This window comes from Sardina pilchardus, chromosome 8 (genome assembly GCF_963854185.1).
Source record: "Sardina pilchardus chromosome 8, fSarPil1.1, whole genome shotgun sequence".
NCBI lineage: Eukaryota > Metazoa > Chordata > Actinopteri > Clupeiformes > Clupeidae > Sardina > Sardina pilchardus.
Window position 1 is genome coordinate 8,389,770 of NC_085001.1, and position 25,251 is coordinate 8,415,020.

Sequence of the window (25,251 nt, forward strand, 5' to 3'; positions counted from 1 at the left end):
ACGGGTTTCCACTACAGCTGTACCGAGCTCGTCTCCACCCCCCCCCCCCCCCCCCGACTCACCCCCCCCCCCCCCCCAACCCTCCCCTCCGCCCACTGATCCTCCCCAGTAGCAGCGACCACAGGCATGACTCAAAACACACTCCGCCGTTAACCCACTGACATCACGCCGCCACGCTTGAGAAATAATAAAATATATATATATAAAAAATCTAATGACATGAGCAGGCGCCCGCTGTGTGGTGTATCCTCACTCTGAGGATACTAGCTTCGCCAGTCTGGAGCTGGACTTTGTCAGTTGGTCATTTCTTTTCGGTGGCGATGAGTCAATGGAGTAGGCTCATTTAACGAGAAAGACTCAATTGAATAACTTTAACTAGGTTTTTACATTTTTTTAAAAGTTATATGTTTGGGTCTTTTCCTTTTTATGTGAAAGGACAGTGCACACTGGGCAGGAAATGAAAGAGAGAGAAGGAGAGAGAGAGAGAGAGAGAGAGAGAGGTGGCGTGTGGGTTAAATGAACTCAAGTCCGACTAGAACCTGGGTCCCCGTGGGCACCGAGGCTATGTGGAGCAGCATACAGATGCAATGGCCGCTACGCCAGCAGCCTTTCACTTTTCACATGTACTGTAGCAGTACAGATCTAGACACATCTCAGCCTTGCACTTTTCACATGTACTGTACTGTACTGTAGCAGCACAGATCTAGACACATCTCAGCCTTTCACTTTTCACATGAACTGTACTGTACTGTAGCAGCACAGATCTAGACACATCTCAGCCTTGCACTTTTCACATGTACTGTACTATACTGTAGCAGCACAGATCTAGACACATCTCAGCCTTGCACTCTTCATATACAGCAGTAGAGAACTAAACACATCTCAGCCTTTCACTTTTCATATACAGCAGTAGGGAACTAAACACATCTCAGCCTTGCACTTTTCATATGCAGCAGTAGAGAACTAAACACATCTCAGCCTTGCACTTTTCATATGCAGCAGTAGAGAACTAAACACATCTCAGCCTTTAACTTTTCATATACAGCAGTAGAGAACTAAACACATCTCAGCCTTTAACTTTTCATATACAGCAGTAGAGAACTAAACACATCTCAGCCTTGCACTTTTCACATGTACTGTACTGTACTGTAGCAGCCCACATCTAGACACATCTCAGTCTTTCACTTTTCACATGTACTGTACTGTAGCAGTAGAGAACTAAACACATCTCGCAGTAGAGAACTAAACACATCTCAGTCTTTCACTTTTCATATACAGCAGTAGAGAACTAAACACATCTCAGCCTTTCACTTTTCATATGCAGCAGTAGGGAACCAATTAACGCATCTGAGCCTTTACCTTTCCATACAGTATGCAGCAGACAGTAGAGAGAACTAAATGCATCTCAGTCTGCGCTGCTACACTACACGCTGAAATGGACTCCAGCTGAGAAGTCTACACACGAGACGCTACTGAAGAGCCGTTTGCCTCTCTTATGTCTGTATCTATGAGCCACTCCAGGCAGCCTTGCTACTGTATGAGATCGTACACAACTGAAAGGGCTGCACGACGGACCCCCTGGCTGGACTGAACCAGAGCTCCCCCTGGAGCCCCCCCCACCCCATCCACCCCCCCACCCCCCACCCCATCCACCCCCCACCCCATCCACCCCCCACCCCCCCACCCCATCCACCCCCCACTCCATCCACCCCCCACCCCCCACCCCATCCACCCCCCACCCCCTCCACCCCATCCACCCCATCCACCCCCCCACCCCCCACCCCATCCACCCCCCACCCCCTCCACCCCATCCACCCCCCACCCCATCCACCCCCCACCCCCCCACCCCATCCACCCCATCCACCCCATCCACCCCCCCACCGACCACCCCCCACCCCCCACCCCTCCATCCCCCCCCACCCCCGGAGCCCTTGCCCTGGGTGACGTGTGGAGGAGCATGGGTCCCTCTCTGCTGCTTGACTCCCTGTTAGCGCCATGTTAAGTCTGCTTTTGTAAATGTGCTGAACCCTTCCCTCCCTCAACCCCAACCTCTCCCCACTAGCATCTCTTGTGCTGGGAGGGAGGAGAGCCTCTCGGGGCTCGCTTGGCTTCGCTTGGCTTGGCTTCCCACCCCTCCCCTCCGGCTCATTGTCCTCCCAAATTCTGCAGCTCCTTGCGTATCCATCGGAGAAAGAGGAAGGAATTAGAAAAAAGAAAAAAAAAAAAGGCGAGCGATGACAAACTTCCTCTCCCAGGGCAGTGTTTACACTCCCTTCCTCCTGCCCCGGGGAGTCACGGTAACCGTCGCCAAGATACCGCACCACATCAATCGTGGTGGCTCATCTATTTCCAGATGGCAGAAGCTGCATCTGCTGAGACCTGGGATGGGTTGGTTTCTCGGCGGGCTATTGACTTGCGGTGGCATAAGGGCCAATCGCTAACTACGTCTGGTGTGGGGAGGGGGGGTGAGGGGGGGGCGCCATGGATCCCCAAATAAACAGTAACAAGGGCAAAGAATGTTTTACTTGTGCACTGTTTGATGTTACACCCTAATTTGCTCTGCAGGACTGTTTGCTCTTACTTGGACACTTGTAAAGTTTGCGAGCCTGGGTGATGTCCCCTTTACTCAGCCTGGTCCTCTGGCCAATGGGCGGCCGGACGCCGTTCACATCGTAGCGGGGCAGGATGGTGTCCAGAAATATCCCTCTGCGTCGACGAAAGAGAGGACAAAGGGGAAAAAAGAAAGAAAACCAGGTTAAAGGGAAACGTACAGTACAACAGATTATTCATGTAACCACAGCTGAAAATAGCTAAAGCACATGTTCTCACTAGCCATTCTCAAGAACCACTATAATTTGGCAGTAAGTGCATTTCTTGAGCCAGCAAGCAGAATTATTCTATTCTATCAATCAGCACACACGGCACCATTGGTGGAGAAAACAACTATGTGGCAGCATGCTTATTTGTCTGAATTTTATCTCTCGCTTTTTTTGGCACCTTTTCTATGCAACACACACATGCCCACACAAACACACCCATTAAGTGAACACACACACACACACACACACACACACACACACACACACACACACACACACACACACACACACACACACACACACACACACACACACACACACACACACACACACACACTTCACAGCTGTGCCAGCAGATAAGGACGCTGGCAGCTATATCTCAACAGGTATCTGCACCTGCTCCCAAGAAGGCGGCCATTATTCACAGAGGCATTGTGGACTACGGTGACTGCCTGCCTGCCTGCCCGCCTGCCTGCCAGAGCTGCGGACGCAACAGGCCCCAGATTTGTTTGTGTTCGTCTGGCGAAGGCAGCTGCCTGGGCGAGGGGCCAGCGGCCGTTATCTGCCACGGCAGCCGTAGCATCTCTCAGCGGCGCGGAGCTAAAACACCCCTGCGCTATCTGTGACAGGAAAAGGGCTGAACCTCGGGCCGACAAGAGCCAAAACTCGAGCGGCAACCACCACACCATTACAACAACAACTACAACAACAATAACAAAAAACAATAACACCCTTCTTCAGCGAACCTTTGTAAAACTCAAAAAGCAATGAATTGATGACAATAACAACATCGACAACAACAACAAATTGGTGGAGATTCATCTCGCAACTGTTCTCCCAGGCTCTCGCGCTGGCTCGCCTCTCTAGAGCATTGGTAATAGCTTACAGAAAGAGACGAGGGCAGAGACTCTCTGTGCTGGGAACGTTCTGTCAAGCAGTGGGAGGGCTGGACGTAGGATGCCAAAAAGACAAGAAGTGGTGCATCAGACTTCCTCTTAAATGGTGAGTCACACACAATAGGAGGACCTGACCAAGTCATCATTCCAATTTTCAGAAGACCTTGTGAAAACAGTGACATAACAATGACCCCGAAAAAAAGACGTAACGCAGGATTTCAAAATCCCCCCGAATTACAAATAAATGTCGTCACCGATGCGAGGCCTGGAGCGGTTTGAGGAGGTCAGGCTGAGGAGTTTTCATGTCAGCACTGACCTCAGTGTTGTTTGTGAGCGTGCATAGATTCCGGCCCTTGTGCACAACCCAGCCTCAGATTTAAACAGGCCCATTAATCAGCGTTTGTTTGGCTTACGAGCATTGCAACACTGAGCGCAGTGTCCAAGGCCGAGGAGGGCTGAAACACTAGCCATCCAACATGTTTCCGACTATACAGATCTGGTCGGGGGAAAAACCCCGCTTTCTCTGCGCCGGGCTTTTTTTTTTTTTATCACTTGACACTTTCTTTTGCAAGTTTATCGTTGGCCCTTTATTTCTTTCTGTCTTTCTTTCTCTCTCTCTCTCTCTCTCTTTCTTTTCCCTCTCGCCTGACAGCGAGCAAAGGCTCGCTCCCCTGGCTGTTCCCATGGCGACAGGCCCGTCAACGGCCGGCATGTGCAAACAGAAGCGTCCTGAGCTAACAGCGCGAGAGAGAGACCACCACCACCTCCGCCGCTGCCCTTCCCCAGCCTGCTTTCCCCCCCCCCGGAGCAGAGCCGTCTCTCCGCAGCCCTCAGACGCTGGCCACCGCCGGCACCCGCTCCCTGCTCCGGTGTCAGCGGGGACAAAGCGTGCGCTAGTAGCTCTTTATTTGCCTTGGCCCGGCTCCATGCACCAGTCCTGAAAAATGCCCCCAGAAGGGGCGGTTCGGGGGTAAGGGGGGGGGCAAGAGAATTGGTTGGTGGGGGGGGGGGTGGGTGTGAGTGATTAGAGGGGGATTGGAGGGGGTGGTCGACAGGCAGAGAGCTCGGGTAACATGCCCGAGACAAAAAGCACGCAGGGCTCCCGCACTTGTCCCCCGGAGACACTTCAAAACGTGAAGGCAGGCCATGAAATCTCCTCAACAACGGCCCGAGACCAAAGGGCCCGGCTTCCCACGGAGATTTACAGTAGAGAGCGCTCTTCAAACACACAGGGGGCTGATGGGAAAAAAAGAAAAAAAAAGAGAGAGACGAGAGAGCAGAGGAGAGGGGCGATGTGTGTGTGTGTGTGTGTGTGTGTGTGTGTGTGTGTGTGTGTGTGTGTCTGTATGTGTGAACGTGTGTGTGTGTGTGTGTTGACAGGTAGATCAGCCAATCGGCACCCTCCCCTGCACAGGGCAAAAACGTGAGCCGGATCCCAAACATCACAGCGACTTGAGAGACGAAAAAAAGAAGCCCAACAAAGGCAGCCTTGTGCTGATGAAGAGATCTGAAAACATAAAACATGCGCCCATTTTCTCACGCAGAAAAAAAAAACATAATCATGAAAGAAAATGAAATAAATCAGCTCTATTTCACTGCCAAACCCGTCAGGCCATCTCACACCCAAAAGCAAACAAGAGCCAGAGGACTTGGACGAGGCAATTCGACAACAGTCACACAGACAAGTACATTCTTAAATCCGGGGAGAGGCAGTCAAAAGCAGACAGCACTTTATTTTGTCCAAACGCATCTCCAATCAATCAACGCCCCCCCCCCCCACACCCCACATCTCCCAACCCTTCGCAGCATTCAGCTAAGACAGTCGGACAACAAATCCAGAGAAAAGCAGACCGTCGCGGAAGCCAAGCGGACGGTGCCGAGCCAGCGTCGGCCTCCGGGTACAGAGGAGGGAAGAATTCCCCTCTCCGCTTCCCCAGAACTCACTGCCACGATTGCACGGCGGCTTATTTAGGAGGCTGTCCAGGCAGGGAGACTGCAACAGGCAAGCATGGAGCACAGAGCAGAGGGGTTGGGAAGGAATGGAGTGTCTGTTTTCACTGAGAGACAGCAAGAGAGAGAGAGAGAGAAAGAGAGAAAGAGAGAGAAACAATAAATTGAGTTGAGAAATAGGGACAAACAGAAAGAGAATGAAAGGGGGAGAGGGAGAGATAGTGTGTGTGTGTGTGTGAGAGAGAGAGAGATAGAAAAAGAGAGCGGGTGAGAGAGAGAGAGAGAGAGAGCAAGCAGGAGCAGCAGAACAGCTGGTTCTCATATTAGAGCTGTGTAGTAATGATCCTGGCCTGGCTGGCCTTCACCCTCTCTCTCTTCTCTCTGCCCTCTCTCGCTCTCTCTCTCTTTATCACTCTTTCTCTATTTCTTCTCTCTCTTCCACTTTGTCTCCCTTCCCTTCTCTCTCCTAACTCCATCTTCTTCCTCTTCCTCTCTCTCTACCACTGTCTATCTTCCCTTCTTTCTCTTCACTATTTTCTTCATCTTCCTCTTCCTCCCTCCCTCTCTCTCTCTCTCTCTCTCTCTCTCCCTCCCTCTCTCCCTGTCTCTGTCTCCCTCGGTTTCCCTCTGCCTGGCTGCCTGCACTTGCGTGTGCCTGAGCTCATGTTACTGTCACACAGGGGAGCTGCGCTCTGGCTGCAGGCTGTCAGAGCTCCTCCGAGTCCCTGGCCTGAGACACATGGAGTGGGGTGGAGTGTGGTGGGGTGGGGTGGGGTGGGGGGGGACATGGCCCTGCGTCCTGGCCCGTCCCTCACGTCCCCGGGCAGAGCCTGGAGCAGTCACTCTGATTTAACAGCAACCCCCGCTGCGCTCCGCCGCCGAGACGACGCGCGCTCCAACCCCCGGCCTCCCATGTCAGGAAAGTTAAAGCTCACACTGAGATGTTTCCTCCTTCACCATCCCTCCTCTTGCTCCCTCTCTCTCTCTTTCTCCACCATCATTCCTCTTGCTCCCTCTCTCTCTCTCTCTCTCTCCCTCTCTACCATCGTTCCTTTCCCTCCCTTCCACTTTCTCCCTTCCTCTCTCTCTCTCTTTCTCACTCTCTCTCTCTCTTTATAGTTCCTCTCCCTCTCTCTCTCTCTCGCTCTCTCTCTTAATCCAGATGAGAAAGATCCCAAAAAGTGTCCTCCTAGTGCTTCCATGGCCAAAATAAGAGCGAGTGAAAAGTGAAAAGTGAGCTGGGGGTTTGGGGCAGAGAGCAGAACAGTAAATACCAAAATAGGCCTGCGTCCTGTAATGCTGTAATGCTGTAATGCTTCCGCTCGCTAGTGGAGGCCTTGGACACTCCTCCTGTAACACCAAAGTACAGCTTACTGTATGGAATGACAGGCTCGCATCTCCTGGGAGTTCCAGCAAAAGGCAGCGTGTAATAAGTGGCCTAGTCCGAGAACGAGGTCAGTTGGCACTTACACTGCGCCTCCCCAAAAACGGACAAAACACTCAACCGCCTGGCTTGGCTGACAAGGAGGCTACAGTGCTGTCAAATCGTTTTTCTCCCCAACACATTCCAGACCAGCACAGTGGTCTCTGACTGAAGTTGGGAGATTTGAGGAGTTATACTTTTCTAATCGGGTTTCTGTCAGGTATAGAATTGAGATCAACTGCCCGGGTAGTTGTATGCCAACATCTGTGTGTGTTTCGACTTCATTTGTGGCTTGTACGGAATAGTAAAAAGAGTGAGACATTCCTCAAAAACAACTGACACGCGCTGCGGCAACATAAACTGGACAGCCAGAGAGGACTGCGAGTAACTGTTTATCCTGTGTAAAATCAACACTACACCCTTCTGCACGGTTGGTATGCAGTGCCTGATGCTATGAGCAGACTTGAGGGACAGAAAGCGGTGGCTGAAACCATCTGAGCTCTTTGGCCGTCTCTTCTCACTCTTTTTATTCACTTTGGAGTCACTAATAAGTAGCGGACTCTTCTTCAGTGTTTGGGGCATCTAAACCACCGCAGTCATGAAACCGGATATCCGTCCGATTTTCATCTCCCATCGGTTCTGTTGACGTTATAACTTAGCGCAGTCTCAGCAGGTTAACTAGAATATGCTTCAACTTATATTTCTTTCGGGAATGTTGACAATTTTGCTCTTAATATGGATATTCTATATAATACATGACTGCCAGAGAAATATAAGTTTGCTTTAGGTTGTCAAGCACTGTCTGCCACCACATTAAAATCAATAGGCCTACAACGCTGCTGTCCGCGGAAAAAGAAAACTGGATTTCTGAATAGCTAGTCTAGGTGTCATAGCGACGCTCATTGTTGGCTGGAGAATATTGTGGATAAGCAGGAGGCTGTGCCACAATGTGAATGAATTTGGATCAAAGCAAAAGCTATGCAATAGGCGGCGGGCACCATCACATTTGTGCAAGATTTGGGCTGAAAGAAAAGTTATCTAATAAGCAGCAGACTATCATAGTGTGAAGGGTTTGGGCCGACATAAAAGCTGTGTAACAAGCAGCGGACTTTACCATGCTGTACAGACGCGTGGGTCGAATAAAAGCTATCTAATTAGCAGCAGACTCGTTCACAGTGTGCAGGAGTTGGGGTCCAACAAAGGTTTTTCAAAGGTTTTCAAACGGCTTTCAAAACAGCTTTTCATTTTCTTGGAATTCCCTGTGAATATTTGGGAACTCAAACAAATGTTCTACAAAACATAGCTTAAATCGCATCATTTGGAATGTTTACACAAAAAAAAACGTCCACATATTTCAGTTCAAAGAAAATGTGTTAGCCTCAAACGCCTCTGTCGAAGTTCCTCAAATCAGATGCCATGCCACCTTGGCAAAAAAAGTTGCCATGACGTCGATTAAACAGAGATGGCTGGCCAAAGGTTTTCTCTGAAGGTGGCAAGCTGGCACAGTTCTAAAGTTCAATGACAATCGACAGTCGACACAATTAGTCAAACAACTCCAATCTGATGGCTCCAGCCAACAGTCTCCAGCGCTGGTCGGTGGGAGGTACTGTGCAGCACTATTTTGTTGTTGAACCAGAGTGGGCAGACCTTGTGTGGTTGAGAGCTGTGTATCGTACGCTCCACCACGTGACCAGCTTTTATGAGGCTTGAAACGACAGCCACCTCGGGCCTGAGCCAAATAAAATGCCCCTGGATCAGGCCAGCGATGATCAAAAGCCTCTTCAAAGGGTCGCTCCTCTGTGGTGTAATGAGGCAGCTGACGGCACCAAAAAGGGCCCCGTTTTTATAAGGAGCCGCGCCGCAGCGAGAGGGGGGGGGCCTGATTGCGCATACAACAGCAAGCTGGAGTGACTGGTGGGGGTGACGACTGGTGCTTGTTACAGCCCAATCACAGGATCGATGCGAAGGTTTCGCTGGCACGTCGCCATGGTTTCACGGAGGGGCTAATTGAAACGGGCTGCGTGGGCACGGGCTGCTTTTGCAGCGGGCCGAAATGGCCTGGCCGCTCTCGCCAATCACGCTGCGCCCGCCAAGTCCTGCGCTAACAACCCCTCTCACCCCCCCTCCAACCCCCCCCCCACACACACACACACCACCGCTCCCCCTCAACAACAATCTGAGCCGCACGTGGAGAAGGACAATGGATGATTGTGAAAGCTCAGCAAGAACAAGAGAATGTGAGAGAGAGGGAGAATGAAAGAGAGAGAGGGGGAGAGCAAATTAAAGAGAATGAGAGAGAGAGAGAGAGAGAGAGAGAGAGTGAGTGAGAGAGAGAGAGAAAAAAAAAGAGAGATGCTCCAGTAACGCTATCAGCCCCTGGAATCGCTGACGCCACTTCCCAAGGTGACCGGCACCTCCACCCCCACACCAGCCCACGGCAATCAGAGTAAGCCACAAAGACACTCAATGTGTGCTTCTTCGACCCAACCTCGGGGCTGAGTAAGCTATACGACAGTTGCGGTTGCTGCATGCCATAAAAAGAGTGGAAATGTGCCTTCTTAAGGGATTTCGGCGGTGCAGAGAGGACGAGCGAAAAATGTGCAAGACATTACCGTGGGGCGTTTCCTGTAAACATGTGTGAGTTTACACCCGTAAATCATTTTCCCAAAGAAAACAACTAACACCCCCCCCAGCAAAACAATAGGAGGAGGATGAGGAGGAGGGAAAAAAGCTTGCCATACAATAAGCACTTTCATACTTTCTCTTTAAAGCACCTCTAAGTACTAAGCATCCCTCTGAGCCGCTATAAGTAAGGGAAAACCGACACCTTGTCAAAACAAAGGTCATCTATTGGTTTAGCACCACCTACAGTATTTTTCCATTGCGTTCCCAAAAGTCGGATTAACTAGATCGTTAATGTCTCCTTGCTTGGAGGAAACATATGTCCAGTGTGTCCATTTACTCTCCCCACATTGATTTCACAGGTCTCGGATTAACATGTAGCTGGACAGAGAACCTGGAAGCCACCCAATCGAAATAAATCTCTGCGCTTGCATTTTAGAACTAGAGCAAGCAGCCGCCATTCTGTTTCTTCCCCTGCCTTTCCTTTCCTTTCTCTGAGTCTGGTCCTTTAAAACTTTTATGTGGTGGGTCAGACCATTGGAACCGTGTTCTTGAAGTTCCCTCAGTGTTCCTTGAAAGTCCCAAAGTCCCTTCTGTCGGTAAGGGTTGTGTGTGAGAGCTCTCTCTTGGGCAGGTGGAGCGTCTACAGAGCTTGCCCTGCATTTGGGCAGAAGCCAAGATTCTATAGCCTCCAGGCGCTAACATGTCGGCTAACCGCTAATCAGTTAGCTGACGCAGGAAATGTGGTATACGGAAAACCACCCATCGTTCTGTAGGGCAGGGTCAACTTGATGGTGAGATTGTGTGGAATGAAATGGCCTAACAATCCCTGATTTGTGGCAGATGGTATGCAAATGAGTTCATGCTTGCTTGATCTTGTTTTGATACTTTCACCTCAAGTCAAGTTGTTACACTAGCAGTAGTGCAGTCCTCAAGCCACATTTGGCTGTGAGTGTGAGCAAGGCATATTTTAGAGGAGAGCTGCTCGGCGTGTTGTCAGAGGATCTTCATGGCTGCGCGGATTTTTAAGGAACGTGGTGAGAGCTCCGAGCAGAACGAGTCCTCCTGGCCGAGTGCCTTACCTTGAGAACGTGTTCCGGGCGTAGTGCCTTACCTTGAGAACGTGTTCCGGGCGTAGTGCATGATGCTGTCGAAGTCGTACGTCTCCCCGAGGGAGTCCACCTCACCGGGCTCCATCTTCAGGAAGTTATACTCCTGCCCTGAGAAAGCCAACCACACACACACACACACGCACACACACATACACACACACACACACACACACACACACACACACACACACACACACACACACACACACACACACACACACACACACACACACACACACACACACACACACACACACACACACACAGAGAATGTTTCAGACGGTCTAGCCACCTTTCCACATGGAAAAATGAAGGACATGACACATGACTCACAAACCGCAACCCACCCCACTGGCCTAATTTATTACATAAAATGTAAGTAGGCCATGACAAGTCAGTTCATGACCAGCAAGCACAGAGTGTCATCAATCCAGAAACGGTGTGTAATCCTATTTCCTGCTATTCTGTCGGAAACCAAACTAGCTCAAAGTCATCCAGTGTCATTACCAAGAGAATTGCAGTTTAGGCTGTCAGTAACTCTTACTGCGTGAATCATCAATTTATATTTTTTCAACTGTATCGCACATCTGCAGCTCTCTTTCGAATATCCTTCTTTATTTCGAGACAGTTGGTATCACTAGATACCCTGAAATTTGATCGGGTCATCCGGTTGCAAAATATAATTGGGTTGAGCCAGGACTTGGCTGTGAAATCACCAGGCAGGTTCCGGCCAGAGCCTGCTTATAAATGATTCACCTGCAGGTAATGAATACAGCGGCAGAGAGAGAGGGAGACAGAGACGGAGAGAGAGAAAAGAAAAGGGAGAGATAAAGAAAGAGAAGAAAAGGAGAGAGGGTGAATAGAAAGCAGATAGACTCGACTCAATTCTCAGAGCAGAGGCTGGCATCTTGGCCACTGCCCGCCTTTGTTAAGAAACAAAAAAAAAACCTCATTCTCTCTCCGCGCAGCTGTTGACCTGGGTGACTTCAGTCTCTGTCTCGCTGCAGATGGCACAGCGATGCCCGCCGCTGCCAGGAGCTCAGTTGGAAACAGTTGGTGTTTCACACCGCCGCCCGCTTTAATGAGCTCGACAGGGTTGGTGACTGGCATCTTTCCCTCGCCCAATTTGACATGCCAGTGACTTATTGGGAGGCTGTGCCGCGGGCCTTTGACTGCTAGAGTTGTTTTGACGCGATCACAGATTGTGTTACTCGATGAATGGCGGCGCTCGATCAATGGCGGTGGCGGCTGGTTTGTGAGGCTGAAAGGAGGGAGGCGGGGAGCCGGCATCAGGTGTAGGCTTACCTGGTTGGATGTTGTCGCGGATGATGCTGACGTGCTCGTCGCGGTCCGGCCGCGTGTGCTCGTGCCAGAAGCCGATGACGTGACCCAGCTCGTGCACCACGATGCCGAACTTGTCGCAGTTCTTGCCGATGGAGATGGCCTGGGGGCCTCCGCCCCGACGACCCACATACGAGCAGCACCTGCAGGAGGAAGAGGAGAGGGAGAACCAGGAGGGGGGACAGAGTGGGAGGACTTAGTGAAGGACCAGCGAACGACAACAACTAGTGGCTACCATCATGACCCCCCTCACCCCCCCACACCCCCCCACCCCACCCCCATTGATCCAAAGAGTCAACACACACTGCACTGGAGGACCTTGTGTACTTTCAGACTCACTCACTGACTCACTCACTCACACGGTTTATATAAGCACACTTTAAAAAAAGGGGTTCTTGAGGTGCTTTAAAGAACCATGAAGGCTTTAACAAATCCTTAGGGGTTCCTTTGATGGACCCTTCAAAGGGTGCCATATATGAAGCAGGCAAAAGAACCATTTTTGGTTCTATATAGCACCTTTTTTTCTAAGAGTCAGGTAGAGAGACAACCAGAGAGGTAAGAACCAGTAAGAAATAATGCATATTGAATCCACACTTATCTATAACACAGATATAGACATACAGTATGACAGACATGGACAAAGAGCAGAGTGTTGCAAGAGGGATAGAATGTTTGCTATTAGTCAAGAGACGTCACCGTGATCTAAAGAAGTGTTCACAAACGTGTCAATATGGAGACAGCGACACGGGCAACACAGACACATTAAACGCATTCCACAACTCCCCAGTGTAATGTCGCTCTCCATTTGCCAGAGGTAAGAGAGTTCTCCCTCTCTCTCTCTCTCTTTCCAACATCAAAAGGTCACTGTTGGAGCTCACTTTAACAGCACTGACAAACACAAACACACAAACACACACACACACACGCACGCACATGTGTGCATACACAAACACACACACACACACACGCACTTGTGCACACACACACACACAGAAACACGCCAGCACACTTGCCAGTGTATACACATAGCCATGCACACTCAAACACACAACCAGATGCTTGCACGTACACACACAAACACACACACAAACACACACACACACACACACACACACACAGAAACACGCCAGCACACTTCCCAGTGTATACACATAGCCATGTACACTCAAACACACAACCAGATGCTTGCACGTACACACACAAACACACACACACACACACACACACACACACACAGAAACACGCCAGCACACTTGCCAGTGTATACACATAGCCATGCACACTCAAACACACAACCAGATGCCTGCACAAACACACACACACACACACACACACACACACACACACACACACACAGTAAAACATATACACACACACACACACTCGAGTGCACACACACGAGTGCACACACAGACACACACACACACACACACACACACAGACACACAGAGACACAGAGACACACACACACACACACACACACACACACTCCCTGCCTATGTAAGCCCAACAGACCGCTCTCTAATTACCGAGAGCCCACAGCTAGAGACTCCAGAGACTTGCCTTGAACTTTGCACAGGACAGATGGGGGCCTTGCTGAGTGTGCATCACAGCACAGACAGGGCCCTTAGCGAGCCGCTCCTCCCCGCCTCCCTGGCCGCCCGCTCGGCTGCCTGCGTGGATAAAGCCCCCCCTGTTCCCTGGGCGCCCAATCACCCCGGCTAAAAATGACTGGGCATGCCGTAGCGGAGCGGAGGGGGGAAAAAAGGGACAGGCTTGTTGTTTCATGCACCTGGTCTTTGGCTGTTCCCTCCAGTGGTCCCAGTTCCCAGTGCGTTGGCGTTGGCTTTCAGAGCGCACGCTGTTGTAATGTATGTTTTATCACGAACAGAGGAATTAGATTAAGAGGGGATTTTTCTTCCATGACATGATTTGTTTGATTTGACTAATCCATTCTGACTGATGCAACTATGATGTGAGTCTCTCCCTCTCTCTTTCCCTCTCTCTCTCTCTCTCTGTCTCGCTTTCTCTTTCTCTCTCTCTCCCTCTTTGTGGAAAAGAAAGCAAAGTGAAAAAGATGGAGTGGGGCTCGCTGGGGTCTAAGTGAGGCCATTGAAGCTGTACTCTCTCTCCTGGGGGGGCAGGGGTGGATGGGCTGGGGGCGAGGGGGGGGGGGGGGGGGTTCTTCCTGGCGAAGCAAGATGCCGAGGGGGGCCATGTGCGACACGGGTGCCCAAGCGCGGAGCTGGGCAGGGTGGGCAGACCGGCTGGGGGCTCTGATCCATGGAGCCAGCCGCATTCGCCCTCCGCAGAGCCTGAAAGGGCCGCTTTCACTGCGGCCTGGCAAGGCAGGGGGGGCGGGGGACGGGGGTGGTGGGGGCCGAATTACTACGACTCAGGGGAGGACGTGTCCAGCATGAGCAAGGACTGAAGCACGGCGGACGGAAGTGCATGGAAAAGCACTTAGGCGGTAAATCAGGGGGCCTGTCGGAAGAGAGGGGGAAATAAAGACCGCACGGCTACGCGGGGAGGGATGAGCAAGCCCCCGAAACGTCCTCTCCTTTACGGGAAAGACGAGTGCGGTCATCCCGCCATCCCCCGACATTCCTCGATCGGAGGAACGCAACGTGCACAAAAGACACACAACAAAACATACAGAAGCACACGTAACTATCGGACGCGCACACACACGCAAATACACAGATGTGCACCACAAGACAAAAACACAAATACGCTGAAGCATTCACACAGATGTACAAAATCAAATACACGGACACACACACATACAGTACATACATACACACAGACAACCATATACACACACACACACACACACACACACACACACACACACACACAACCTTATACATACACACACACACACACACACGAGTTGGCCCACTCACCCACACGGCCGGTAGGTGAAGACGATGTAGCTCTCCTCCTGCGTCCTCTCGATGAACGTCACGCAGGTGTGCTTCTCCCAGTGACGCATGGCTTGCCGGAAGATGGCCCGCTGGCTGCCTGAGAGAGGGACACGTACACACGTACACACACGCACACACACACACACACACGTACACACACACATACACACACACACACACACACACAGGAACAGAGATGAGAGATGAGTGATGGCTATACAGCCCAGGCTTCCCAGACACGCTCCCACCCTCCCTCCCAGGAGTAGCTCTTCAGCGGAGCGCGTCAGCCCTGCCGACCTGCTCAGCGACGGGAGCAAAGGAGTGCAGAGACCGTGGCCATCTCTGATGGAAATCGCCTCCTTAGGGGGAATCCATCAGCACGACTGGACAGGTGGGAAATGAATGATGAAGCGGCTACTTCTGACCACTGGTTACAGAAAAAAAGGGGAACACTTCGATAGCCTAGTCTGCTTACGGAGACTTAACGGGTGGTTTGTTGAAATTCAAGTTAAATCAAGTTGTAGGCCAAGATAATTAAAATCAGCATACCGATTTAGGTGACGGTCCGTGTTCAATTTTGCTTCGTTTTGTTTGCCTATATTGAGTGTCCCCGAACTACAGGGTTGACCGATAGCTTATAATATGATAATGTGATTTATAATATGACAATATGATGATCTGTAGATAGTTTATCGGAGACCCTCCCAGTAGAGTCTGGCCAGCAAAGCAATAGCACAAATCTCTCCTTAACCACTGACACAAAGTGTTCCAACACCAATGAGTCTGAGAGGGACATGCCTTAGATGGGTTATTTAGTTGCCTTAGTTGGGTTATTTAGTTGCCTTTGTCTCATTGTGCACCCAATTGATTTTAACTTTCACTAACTCACTTTCAGCTCACTATGCTCTTATCAGATAAAGTGACACAGTTCAGAACACAACTTGAATCCCCCCTCACACAACCTTGGTTTTTTGTTTTTGGCCTTTCCGCCCATAAGTATCAAAGAGGAGTTGGCTCATTTGGGGCGATATGTCCAAAACCCCAGTGCACTTTAGAACTGCGGACACCAGACACGGACCAAGCCAAGTTTGTTTTGTAAAAAGCACTGAGGTCAAAAGCCTGTAAATGTTCCTACCATTCCTCGACATATCCACATGTTTACACCCGCCAGCTCTCTCTCTCTCTGGGAGAAGAAGCTGACATGCACTGATGTGCTTTGCTATGCTTCTAGTCCTCTGAAATAAAAGGCCTTTTATTTTTCAAAGCCAAGGACTATTTTATGGCGAAATCCTTCTTTATGTGATCATTCTTCCACTTTTCCTGTTTTCTGCAACCTATCTAGGCGCCTTGCCTTTCGTGAGCGCCAGGGGAAAGGCACGATCGACTTGGACACATGATTCACATGTTTGCTCAGGAGCGGCAGTCACCTCAAGGGACTCGCAAAGCGGCCTTTCCCATTTCATAACTCTGACTTAAAAACAAAAGGCCCTCTTCACGTTGTGTCACGCTTTGTTTGGGTTGATAGAGACAGACAAAAAGGACCCCATTATTCTGGAGGAGATTAACACTCATGACCAGCATGCAGTGTTTCATTTTTTTGGATCCGGTCACGGTCGAAGGGATGACAAAAGGCTGGCGATCCAGGGAAGAAGACGAATATAATGCACATGCTCGGTGGGCATGACAGCACATGCTGGATCACGGTTTCTAAACGGGCTTTTTAATCTCTTTATTCTCGCGTGGGGATACATCTGCCTGCTCTGTGAGCTGCTGTGACTCACTTCCTTTTGCTTTTGTGCATGTTCACAAATCCTTGAGTGCTTGGCAAGAATGTTTCGCCTCACGTTGCTGTGGGTCGTGGCCTGAGTAATTGAAGGAACTTATTCACTCGACTCAGATTAGGGTCAGAAGCGCTCACGAATGGAAGTATCAGGACCCCCCCCCCTCCCCATGAGTGTGCGCACACACACACACACACACACACACACACACACACACACACACACACACACACTTTGCATGCCTTCTTGCAGATTAAGTAACAAATGTTCATCAAAATTCATAAACACATATAGCTTATAGCTTGTAATTGACCAGTACAACCCAAGCGTGCACTCTCTCTCTCTCTCTCTTTATTTCTCTCTCTCTCTCTCTCTCTCTCTCACACACACACACACAGAGGCATGACTTAGATCCCTTTACGTTCAAAGAGCACACTGATTCTTACCACTGAAGTTGCCGCTGATCACGTACGGAATGACCCCCTCTGGCCACACCCTCTCAGGCCTGGAGGTCGCCGCCCTTTTCTTGCGGCGAGAGCCCGGTGGGTCTGGCACCGCCCTCGTCTCACTGGCAGACGAACCTGTCATTCACGTTACAAAGCAAACAACATGGCCAGGTCACATCTGTCCCAGGAAATCTGGCACTCCAATAAGTCCCTGTGAAAGTCCAACGAAACTATACAAAAACATGCTTTAGCTTTACGAAAGGAGCTTTTGGAAATGATTCACTCCCAATGCAATAACACATCAACATTAATCATTTCCGCACAGACAAAAAAAAAGATAACGTTTTGTGGATTCATAAAGAGGATGGCATGGCCAGGCTGAGGTCTGTCTGGACATAGAGAGCTCTGTAAAAGTAGGTTAGAAAAAAAGTGGAGTTTTTTTCCTTCTTTTTCAGTTTGTGCTGAAAATGTGCAGCTGTTCCCCTTGACTGACTCCACCACACCCATGACTGGGTCATCAGAGGTTTGGGTTCTTTTTCAGAGCGTTTGAGTAGAATCTGCCTCCGATCTCCCTACTACAGCTTTCCTGCTGGGTGTTGGAGACCAGGTGGTGGTCTGGAGAACACTGGAGCCAAGAAAGGCTGATGGAGTAATACATACACACTTACGGTCCTAACATTCACTGTGTTCGATAAATAAACCCATACGCATCTGCTCACCGTTTGGTTCGGTTCGGTTCGGCTCAGTTCTGATTAGGAAGGAAACTAATGGGTACTTTGTTCTTTCGAGTTTTCCAGGAATAATAACTCCCGAGGCAAAGAGGGATTAACACGCGAGGTGAGCATCTCTGCGGATGAACCTGCTCTCCATATGTGGCTCCCAGCAGACACCAGAGACTGGAAGAGAAAGCTCAACATCTAATCTCTAATTTTCCCCACTCACATTTGTTTTACAGCCACAAAAAAAAAAGACGTTTATGTCGTGAGTCGGTTGCCCGAGACAATTAACTCCCAGACAGCGTTATTTAGCACTTGACACTGACACGCTAAAGTGGGAGTATAAATATTAAACAGAACTACTTCAGCCTCAACAGAAGTGGGAAGCACGAGGCTATGGGTATGAGGTTTTTGAGCTTGTTATGGGGCTGGAACGCCGACTGCTGAGATGTTGGTTTGTGTATCGGCCAGCGAAATCCATGCAGTGCATGAGAGAAGAATTCCTCCCTGGCAGGCTGTGGACACGCTGAGAGCCCTGCACCAGCAATGATGGACACAGGCATGAAACAAAAGTATGTCTTTGCATGCTCTCTCTTGAGAGTTAAAAATACACTGTTTTCGAGGAAGCGTAACACTTACACTGATATGCGAATGCTTTGTTAACTTTTTTTTTTTAAAGAAAAAAAACTATGTCAACTCTAAAATAGTTTCTCAAACCACTGGCCATCACAAGCCCTGGAAAAAATGCTAAAGGATTCTGGTTTTCCCTTTTTTTCCTAAGGAAACTTGAGGCACTCAATCTCTGTTCCTGATTACAGCTGCGGTGCTGTATCTTGTTGAACATTAAGGAGGAGGGCCGAGGGGGGTGTGGGGGGGGGGGGGGGGGGTCAAGCCATATGCGCGAGGTCAGGACTGGGACTGTAGCGTGCAGCTGCTCTGACCAGCCTATATGGCGCAGAAACAACAATGACGCAGCGCGGGCGTACGGGAAAGAAGGTTCCCACGCTTGGTTGGTTCAGACAAACACTTGTGCAGAAGGGTTGGGGCTGTGCAGGAGTCTGGTGTTCCCAGACGCACCATAAAGCTACAAGCCTCCGAACACAACACAACAACAACGACGTTGGAGTTTGGACATTCAATTTGGTGGGAGAATATCAACACACACACTTTAGTAGCCTGAGGAGGAATGGTTTCAATTAAGTTTTACTATTGTGGGCTTCTATGGATCAGAAGCAGTGGTACAGAAGACTGGTACTGTACCTGTGTTGGTGTTGTTGAAGATCTGCACAGTCCTTTGGGCCAAGTCCACTACCCGGACCACCTTAAAACTGCGCATGTCCTCCTCGTCCAGGGCGATATCGCCCAGGTAGGCAACTAGAGAGATGGAGAGAGAGACAGGAGATGGGTTAAGATTAAGATTTAAGATTGAGACTAGCATGTCAACACTGGCATCTTTTGTCAAATAGAAGCAGCAGTGCTTTTGTTTCGTTTGTCTTTGGCAAGCGTGACACTGTGTTCACAATTACATCACTCAAGCTTAGAAACAGAAACAGTTGTTTTGTCATCTTCGATCTGACTTAGATTTGGGCTAGGCAGAGAAAACATTCCTACTGTTAATAGGCTGTTCCCTCCAGACACTGGACACAATGAGAGCATGAAAGCTGGGTTACATTTCCACCAGAGGTCATTTTCATTCAAGACCATCAACTGTAGCCTTCGCACGGGGAGACAATAGGAAGAGCCCACACAGCTGGTCAACAGAGTCACGTGGCGGCTGAATCCGAAACCTCAGACTCGGTTCCTGAAAGAGTCCTCGGTGGCTACTGTGTCGGCCATCGACACACACCGACACACAAAGCGGAACGAAATCCGCTGGTCTGCTTTCCAAGACTAAAACCAAATCATTTCCAGTATTTTCTATTTGTGTCTCTCCGCACTGAAAACCTCCACCACCAGACTTCCATCACCACTCCAGCTGCTTTTAATCTCTATTCCCCTCCATGTCAGATATATATATATTTAAAAAAAAAATAAACAAATGACTGCAGAAGGAGAAGGTCCTCCAGCCAAACGCTGCTCATCCATTTTTTAAAGCCTTGTCAATCACACCGCATCCAGCCAAGTTCATCATGTGTGCCACTTTAATTATTCATGTGCCGACTGAGCGCTCCATAGGGCTACTCATTTAAGGGCCCGCGCTCAGCCACCGTCGCTAGTTAGCTGCGCACACATGAAACACTGGTGTCCTATGGTGACCTAAATGGAACGTATGCATGCATATGGATAGGGCCTCTAATTATTTGGTCAGGGACTAATTGCAGCTGGGGGAAAGAGGGGCAGCTCTTGACTGACGGCTCTAAGCTCCCGAGCGGATATCCTTTGGATCAGCACAACTAATTATAAGGAGCACACGGAGTTAGCAAAGCAATCACAGCCTTACAGATAGGCTGCTTATGAATAAGGGAGAGGGACGTGTGTGTGTGTGTGTGTGTGTGTGTGTGTGTGTGTGTGTGTGTGTGTGTGTGTGTGTGTGTGTGTGTGTGTGTGTGTGTGTGTGCGTGTGCGTGTGCGTGTGCGTGTGCGTGTGCGTGTGCGTGTGCGTGTGGAGTGTGTGTGTGCGTGTGTGCGTATGTGTGTGAGTGTGTGTGTGTGTATGTGTGTGTGTGTGTGTGGAGTGTGTGGAGCAGTGCAGAGCTGGCGCTTGTTTGTTTAAAGTTTCACTTGAGAGATCTGAGCGGTTGCAAAACCCCGAGTTGAGTAACAGACCTCACAGAGCTCTCTGACCAATACACACACATTAAGGTGCACACACGGACACACACACACACACACACACACTCTGAAACGGCAGATATGTGACCTGATTTGTAGGAAGGCAGCCTGTCTGTCGAGGAACTCACCAGGGGCTGTTCGGCATGAACTGAATTCCGTTTTATACCGAGACAGAACCACAAGAGAAATGCCCACATGGCATTCAATTCAACTGAGGGCATATGCCACCATTTAATGAGCTCTTCATTCTGGAACGTTCTTTTTTTTTTGGCCAAAGTGGGCATATCAGCCCAGTGTTGGTAGAACCCCACAGCCATAGACTCCTTGGGCAAAAAAAATAAAAAAAAATCCCACAGTTTAAAAGAGGTAGGGGGGCGATCATTTAGCACAACCAGAGTACAGTGGGGTGCCTGGAATATAGGGCAAGTATTTTAATGAGGCCCAAGGGGAAGAGATCAATTAAGTCCACAGACACTTTTTTATGGAGGAAAGGGGCTTTACAGCCCCCCTCCCCCCTCTACTGGAGCGCCACTATGCCCGTGGCAGGGGGGGGGGGGACGGCTGCCGGTGGCGAAGGCAGGAGAGGTAGTGAGGGCTGCTGGGAGTTTTACAGGCCCTTAACATCAGCACGTGAGCTAGCTAGGGCTCTCTTTACTGCCTGGACACTGTGTGTGTGTATGTGTGTGTGTGTGCGTGTGTGCGTGTGTGCGTGTGTGTGTGTGTGTGTGTGTGTGTGTGTGTGTGCATGTGTGTGCATTTGTGTCTGTGTATGTACGTGTATGTGTATGAGTGAGTAAGTGAGTGAGCAGGAGACAGAGAGTGACTGTGTGTGTGTGTGTGTGTGTGCGTCTAGAGAGAGACTGCTCAGACGTGGGCTGCATGTCTGGGTGTTAGAAAAAAGAGAGGCTGTGTGTGTGTGTGTGTGTGTGTGTGTGTGTGTGTCGGAGGGAGGCGGGAGAGGTTGGGGGGGGAGCGCAGCCCTACTGCCCTGTTCACACACTGCCTCAGGGAAGCGAATGTGTTTGAGCAAGACTTGTAGCTTCCTGCGCCGAGGTATGCAGATCACTTCCACTGTCCACGAGTGCGAGAGAGGCGAATCTGAAAGTCAAACAGCTCCGGTGCCGCCTCGCCGTCGTGTGCGAGAGGGGAGACCACTTCTCCCTGCACGTCTACCTCCCGGCCCAGACAGAATGCATCAAACGCTCCCTTAAAAGTGAAGATATCTGGACAGCTCTGGTGCGCTTCTACCAATTTAATTCGAGCCGTCCCAAATCTGACGGACGGACTCTACGTCTGAGATGACAGGCTGTCCCCGAAAAAAAGCCGGCGACGGCCGGGTGCGACAAGGAGGAGAGCTGACTAATTCTGAATTTAAGTGGTACGGACCTCCGCAAGGCACGGATCCCGGATCCCGACTGCCTGCTTCTGTTCTGAGGATCAGCTCGTCACAAGAATCAAAGCCCCCGAGCTGGAATGATAAAAGCCTAATGATGGAATGCATGTGTCACTTAGAGACGAGTAGGAGCAGAAAACAGACAGATACACTAGATGTGAAAGATGCAGACGCTACGGATAGTACAGGTACTCGACACAGGCAGAGTGTGAGAAAAAAGAAGAAAAGGAGAGATATTTACTTCTCACAAAGGAGCAAAACTGGGCCTAGGCCATCTCCTGAATCTGCTCTGGAGAAACAGGAGTGCATTTGGTTAGTCCAGCACAGCAGAGCCCAGTGCACAGTGCAGCCCAGCACTGCCTTGTTGTCAGCAAAATGGGGGGGGACGAGGGGGGGGGGGGGGCAGGTCAGGGAGAGTGTGCTACAGGACACCGGGTTTAGGCTGCAGTAAGACTCTAATGACAGCCATGACAAAAGGGGCTGATTTCTCCCCTGCAAGACCAGGCACGTGCCAACAACAACAACCGCAGCTCCGAATATGCCAAAGGAGAGAAGAGAAGAGAAGGGAGGAGAGGAGAGGAGAGGAGAGCAGGGGGTCCTCTAATTTTCTCTCCTATGGCTAACTGAGACGGGGGGCAGTGTGTGTGTGTGTGTGTGTGGGGGGGGGGGGGGGTGTTGCTATTGCATTCCTGTGACACATAGCGCATCATTCATGAATCAGGAGGAGGAGGCACAGCGGAGGAGAGACGCCGCGCTGGCGACAGGCACACAGCTGATCCCTCATCAACAGCGCCAGCCACCAGATGTCCTGGGGCCTTAATGCACACACACACACACACACACACACACACACACACACACACACACACACACACACACACACACACACACACACACACACACACACACACACACACACACACACACACACACACACACACACACACACACACTAATGCTGCTGCGTGCGGTATGGGACGCAGGCGGCCGCGGTCACGTTTCGCCGGCACATGCGAGCGCTGCGCTGCGCTCCGCTCCGCTCCACTCGCCGGGGCCAAGAGCGGTTGTGAAATCACCTCGAGCTCACGCTGAAGAAACCTGCGATCGATCGAAGGATTTACAGCTGAGAGCGCAAGTCATTAACCCCTTCACTGCCAAAGAGAGCCGAGAACGCCACTGAAAGGTGGTTTGAAAGCCTTTCGAAACCCTGTTTGGAAACCACACAGCAATACAATGTGACCTGGTTTGTTTGTTTACGAATGTTTTCAAACGTTCCAAAGGCCAAAGGTTCCCCTGCATCCCATATATTGGATGCTCACAAAAATGATTTGTAATGGTCCTTCTTGTGTGGCTAGATCTGTTTAGAAGGCCCACCACTAGGCAACACTATGAAGCCCATGTCCAAGACTAGCGAGATGGCCCTAATGCCCTGAGCCTGGGGGTCTTGGCCAAGGCCTCTGTGGAAGTCTGGCCTCTTCCCCACCCCTAGTTGAGAGCCAATCACCCACAACCATTTTGGGTGCAAGTCCTTTAATCCGGCGTATAATTGTTCCCCCTGACCAGAGGCCAAGATCGAGGGGAGGGCGAGCAGACAAACAAGCCCACTGCTGGATCACCCCGGCCCCCTGGCTTTCACAGTTGTCCTGGCGACAACGTAGCAGGGTGTTTTGTTATTATCGGGAAGTCTCAGAGGGGGGATCCCAAATAAATCCCCTTGTCTCCTGGCTCCCATTATCCACGGACAACCAATCCCGAGATGGACGCAAAAAATGGAGCACAGACAGAGATCGAGGGGGCGAACGGAAAGAAAGCGGGATCAAACGGGCCACTGTAGCTTGGAGCGGGCCGACGATAAAGTCGAAGAGACAATAGGGGGTGAACTAACGAACTCCATCAGATGGTTCCAGATAAGATGGCCCCGTGGCAAAAAATAACAAGAACAGCACTTGAGAAGATCCAATAAAGGCGCTGAATGGCAGATGGGCATTTGGCACTGTCTCACAAGTATGCCTGGTCGCTGTCCAGACTACATTCATTACATACAATTTCAACAGCTGCAACTTGGCCTCTTGAGGTAAGGGAGTTTTATAGGAACTGAAGTAAAAACTGAGGAATTTGAGTTAGTCAAACCACCAAATCCCAAGCATAACAGGGTTTTTTTTTGTTTTGTTTTTCACAAGGTGTTTCTGGTGTTTATTGTCAAACACTAAAGAGTTTTTCAGAAACCTGCCTGCGGGTGGAACAGAGTACACAATTAAAAGAAGAAGAAAAAAAAAAACCTCAATAAGCATTTCTAACAAACAACTGACGTGAGATCAGTTTTAGCACGTACTGTACTGGTCCTAAACAGAGGCTTTCTGAGTCAAAACAGCAGAACTGCGTGGAGATCAGGCCGGCAGGCGCCCGCATGCTGCCTCTCTGAGGGGGGCTTCCCCCTACAGCTGGGATGAGCTCACACACACACACACACACACACACACACACACACACACATCTCATCTCGTCTCATCAGCCCGGACAGATAAGAGCCGGGAAGACACGAGTTCTCTGCGGAGGTATTTGATTGACTGGGCTTTGTGCGTGATATAATTCCCCCCCCCCTCCCCCCTCCCCCTTTACCCTGCCCGGCCCTGCTCCGCCTCCATACACCCCCATGCCATCGCCACCGCTGCAGTCGTACACACACACACACACAGGCCGGGCTGTTTGGATAATCTTAACCAGTCTAATCCTCCATCTCATTGAACTGCTGCTCATCTTTCCGCTATTGCCGCCACACGCATGCAATCACACACAAACAAACACACACACACTCCGGAACACAAAGACCAACACATGCACACGCACACAGACACAGCCTGTTGTTCTTTCTTTCACCAACACTCCCCCACACAGACACACAAACACAGAAAGATAGACTCGTGTACGTGTACACACACACACACACACACACACACACACACACACACACACACACACACACACACACACACACACACACACACACACACACACACACACACACACACACACACACACACACACACACACAC

At 50.3% G+C, this 25,251-nt stretch overlaps 1 protein-coding gene across 1 annotated transcript in view; it reads right to left on the minus strand.

Moving 5' to 3' along the window:
• The window catches only part of bmp1a (bone morphogenetic protein 1a), a 53,009-nt gene that overhangs the window by 16,883 nt on the left and 10,875 nt on the right, over window positions 1-25,251 (minus strand). Inside the window, exons 2-7 of the mRNA XM_062542586.1 lie at window positions 19,294-19,407; window positions 17,318-17,452; window positions 15,070-15,187; window positions 12,128-12,306; window positions 10,825-10,930; window positions 2,582-2,706 (exon numbers count right to left, since the gene is read on the minus strand). Of these exons, the coding sequence (XP_062398570.1) occupies window positions 2,582-2,706; window positions 10,825-10,930; window positions 12,128-12,306; window positions 15,070-15,187; window positions 17,318-17,452; window positions 19,294-19,407 (777 nt within the window). The remainder of the gene's footprint in view (window positions 1-2,581; window positions 2,707-10,824; window positions 10,931-12,127; window positions 12,307-15,069; window positions 15,188-17,317; window positions 17,453-19,293; window positions 19,408-25,251) is intronic.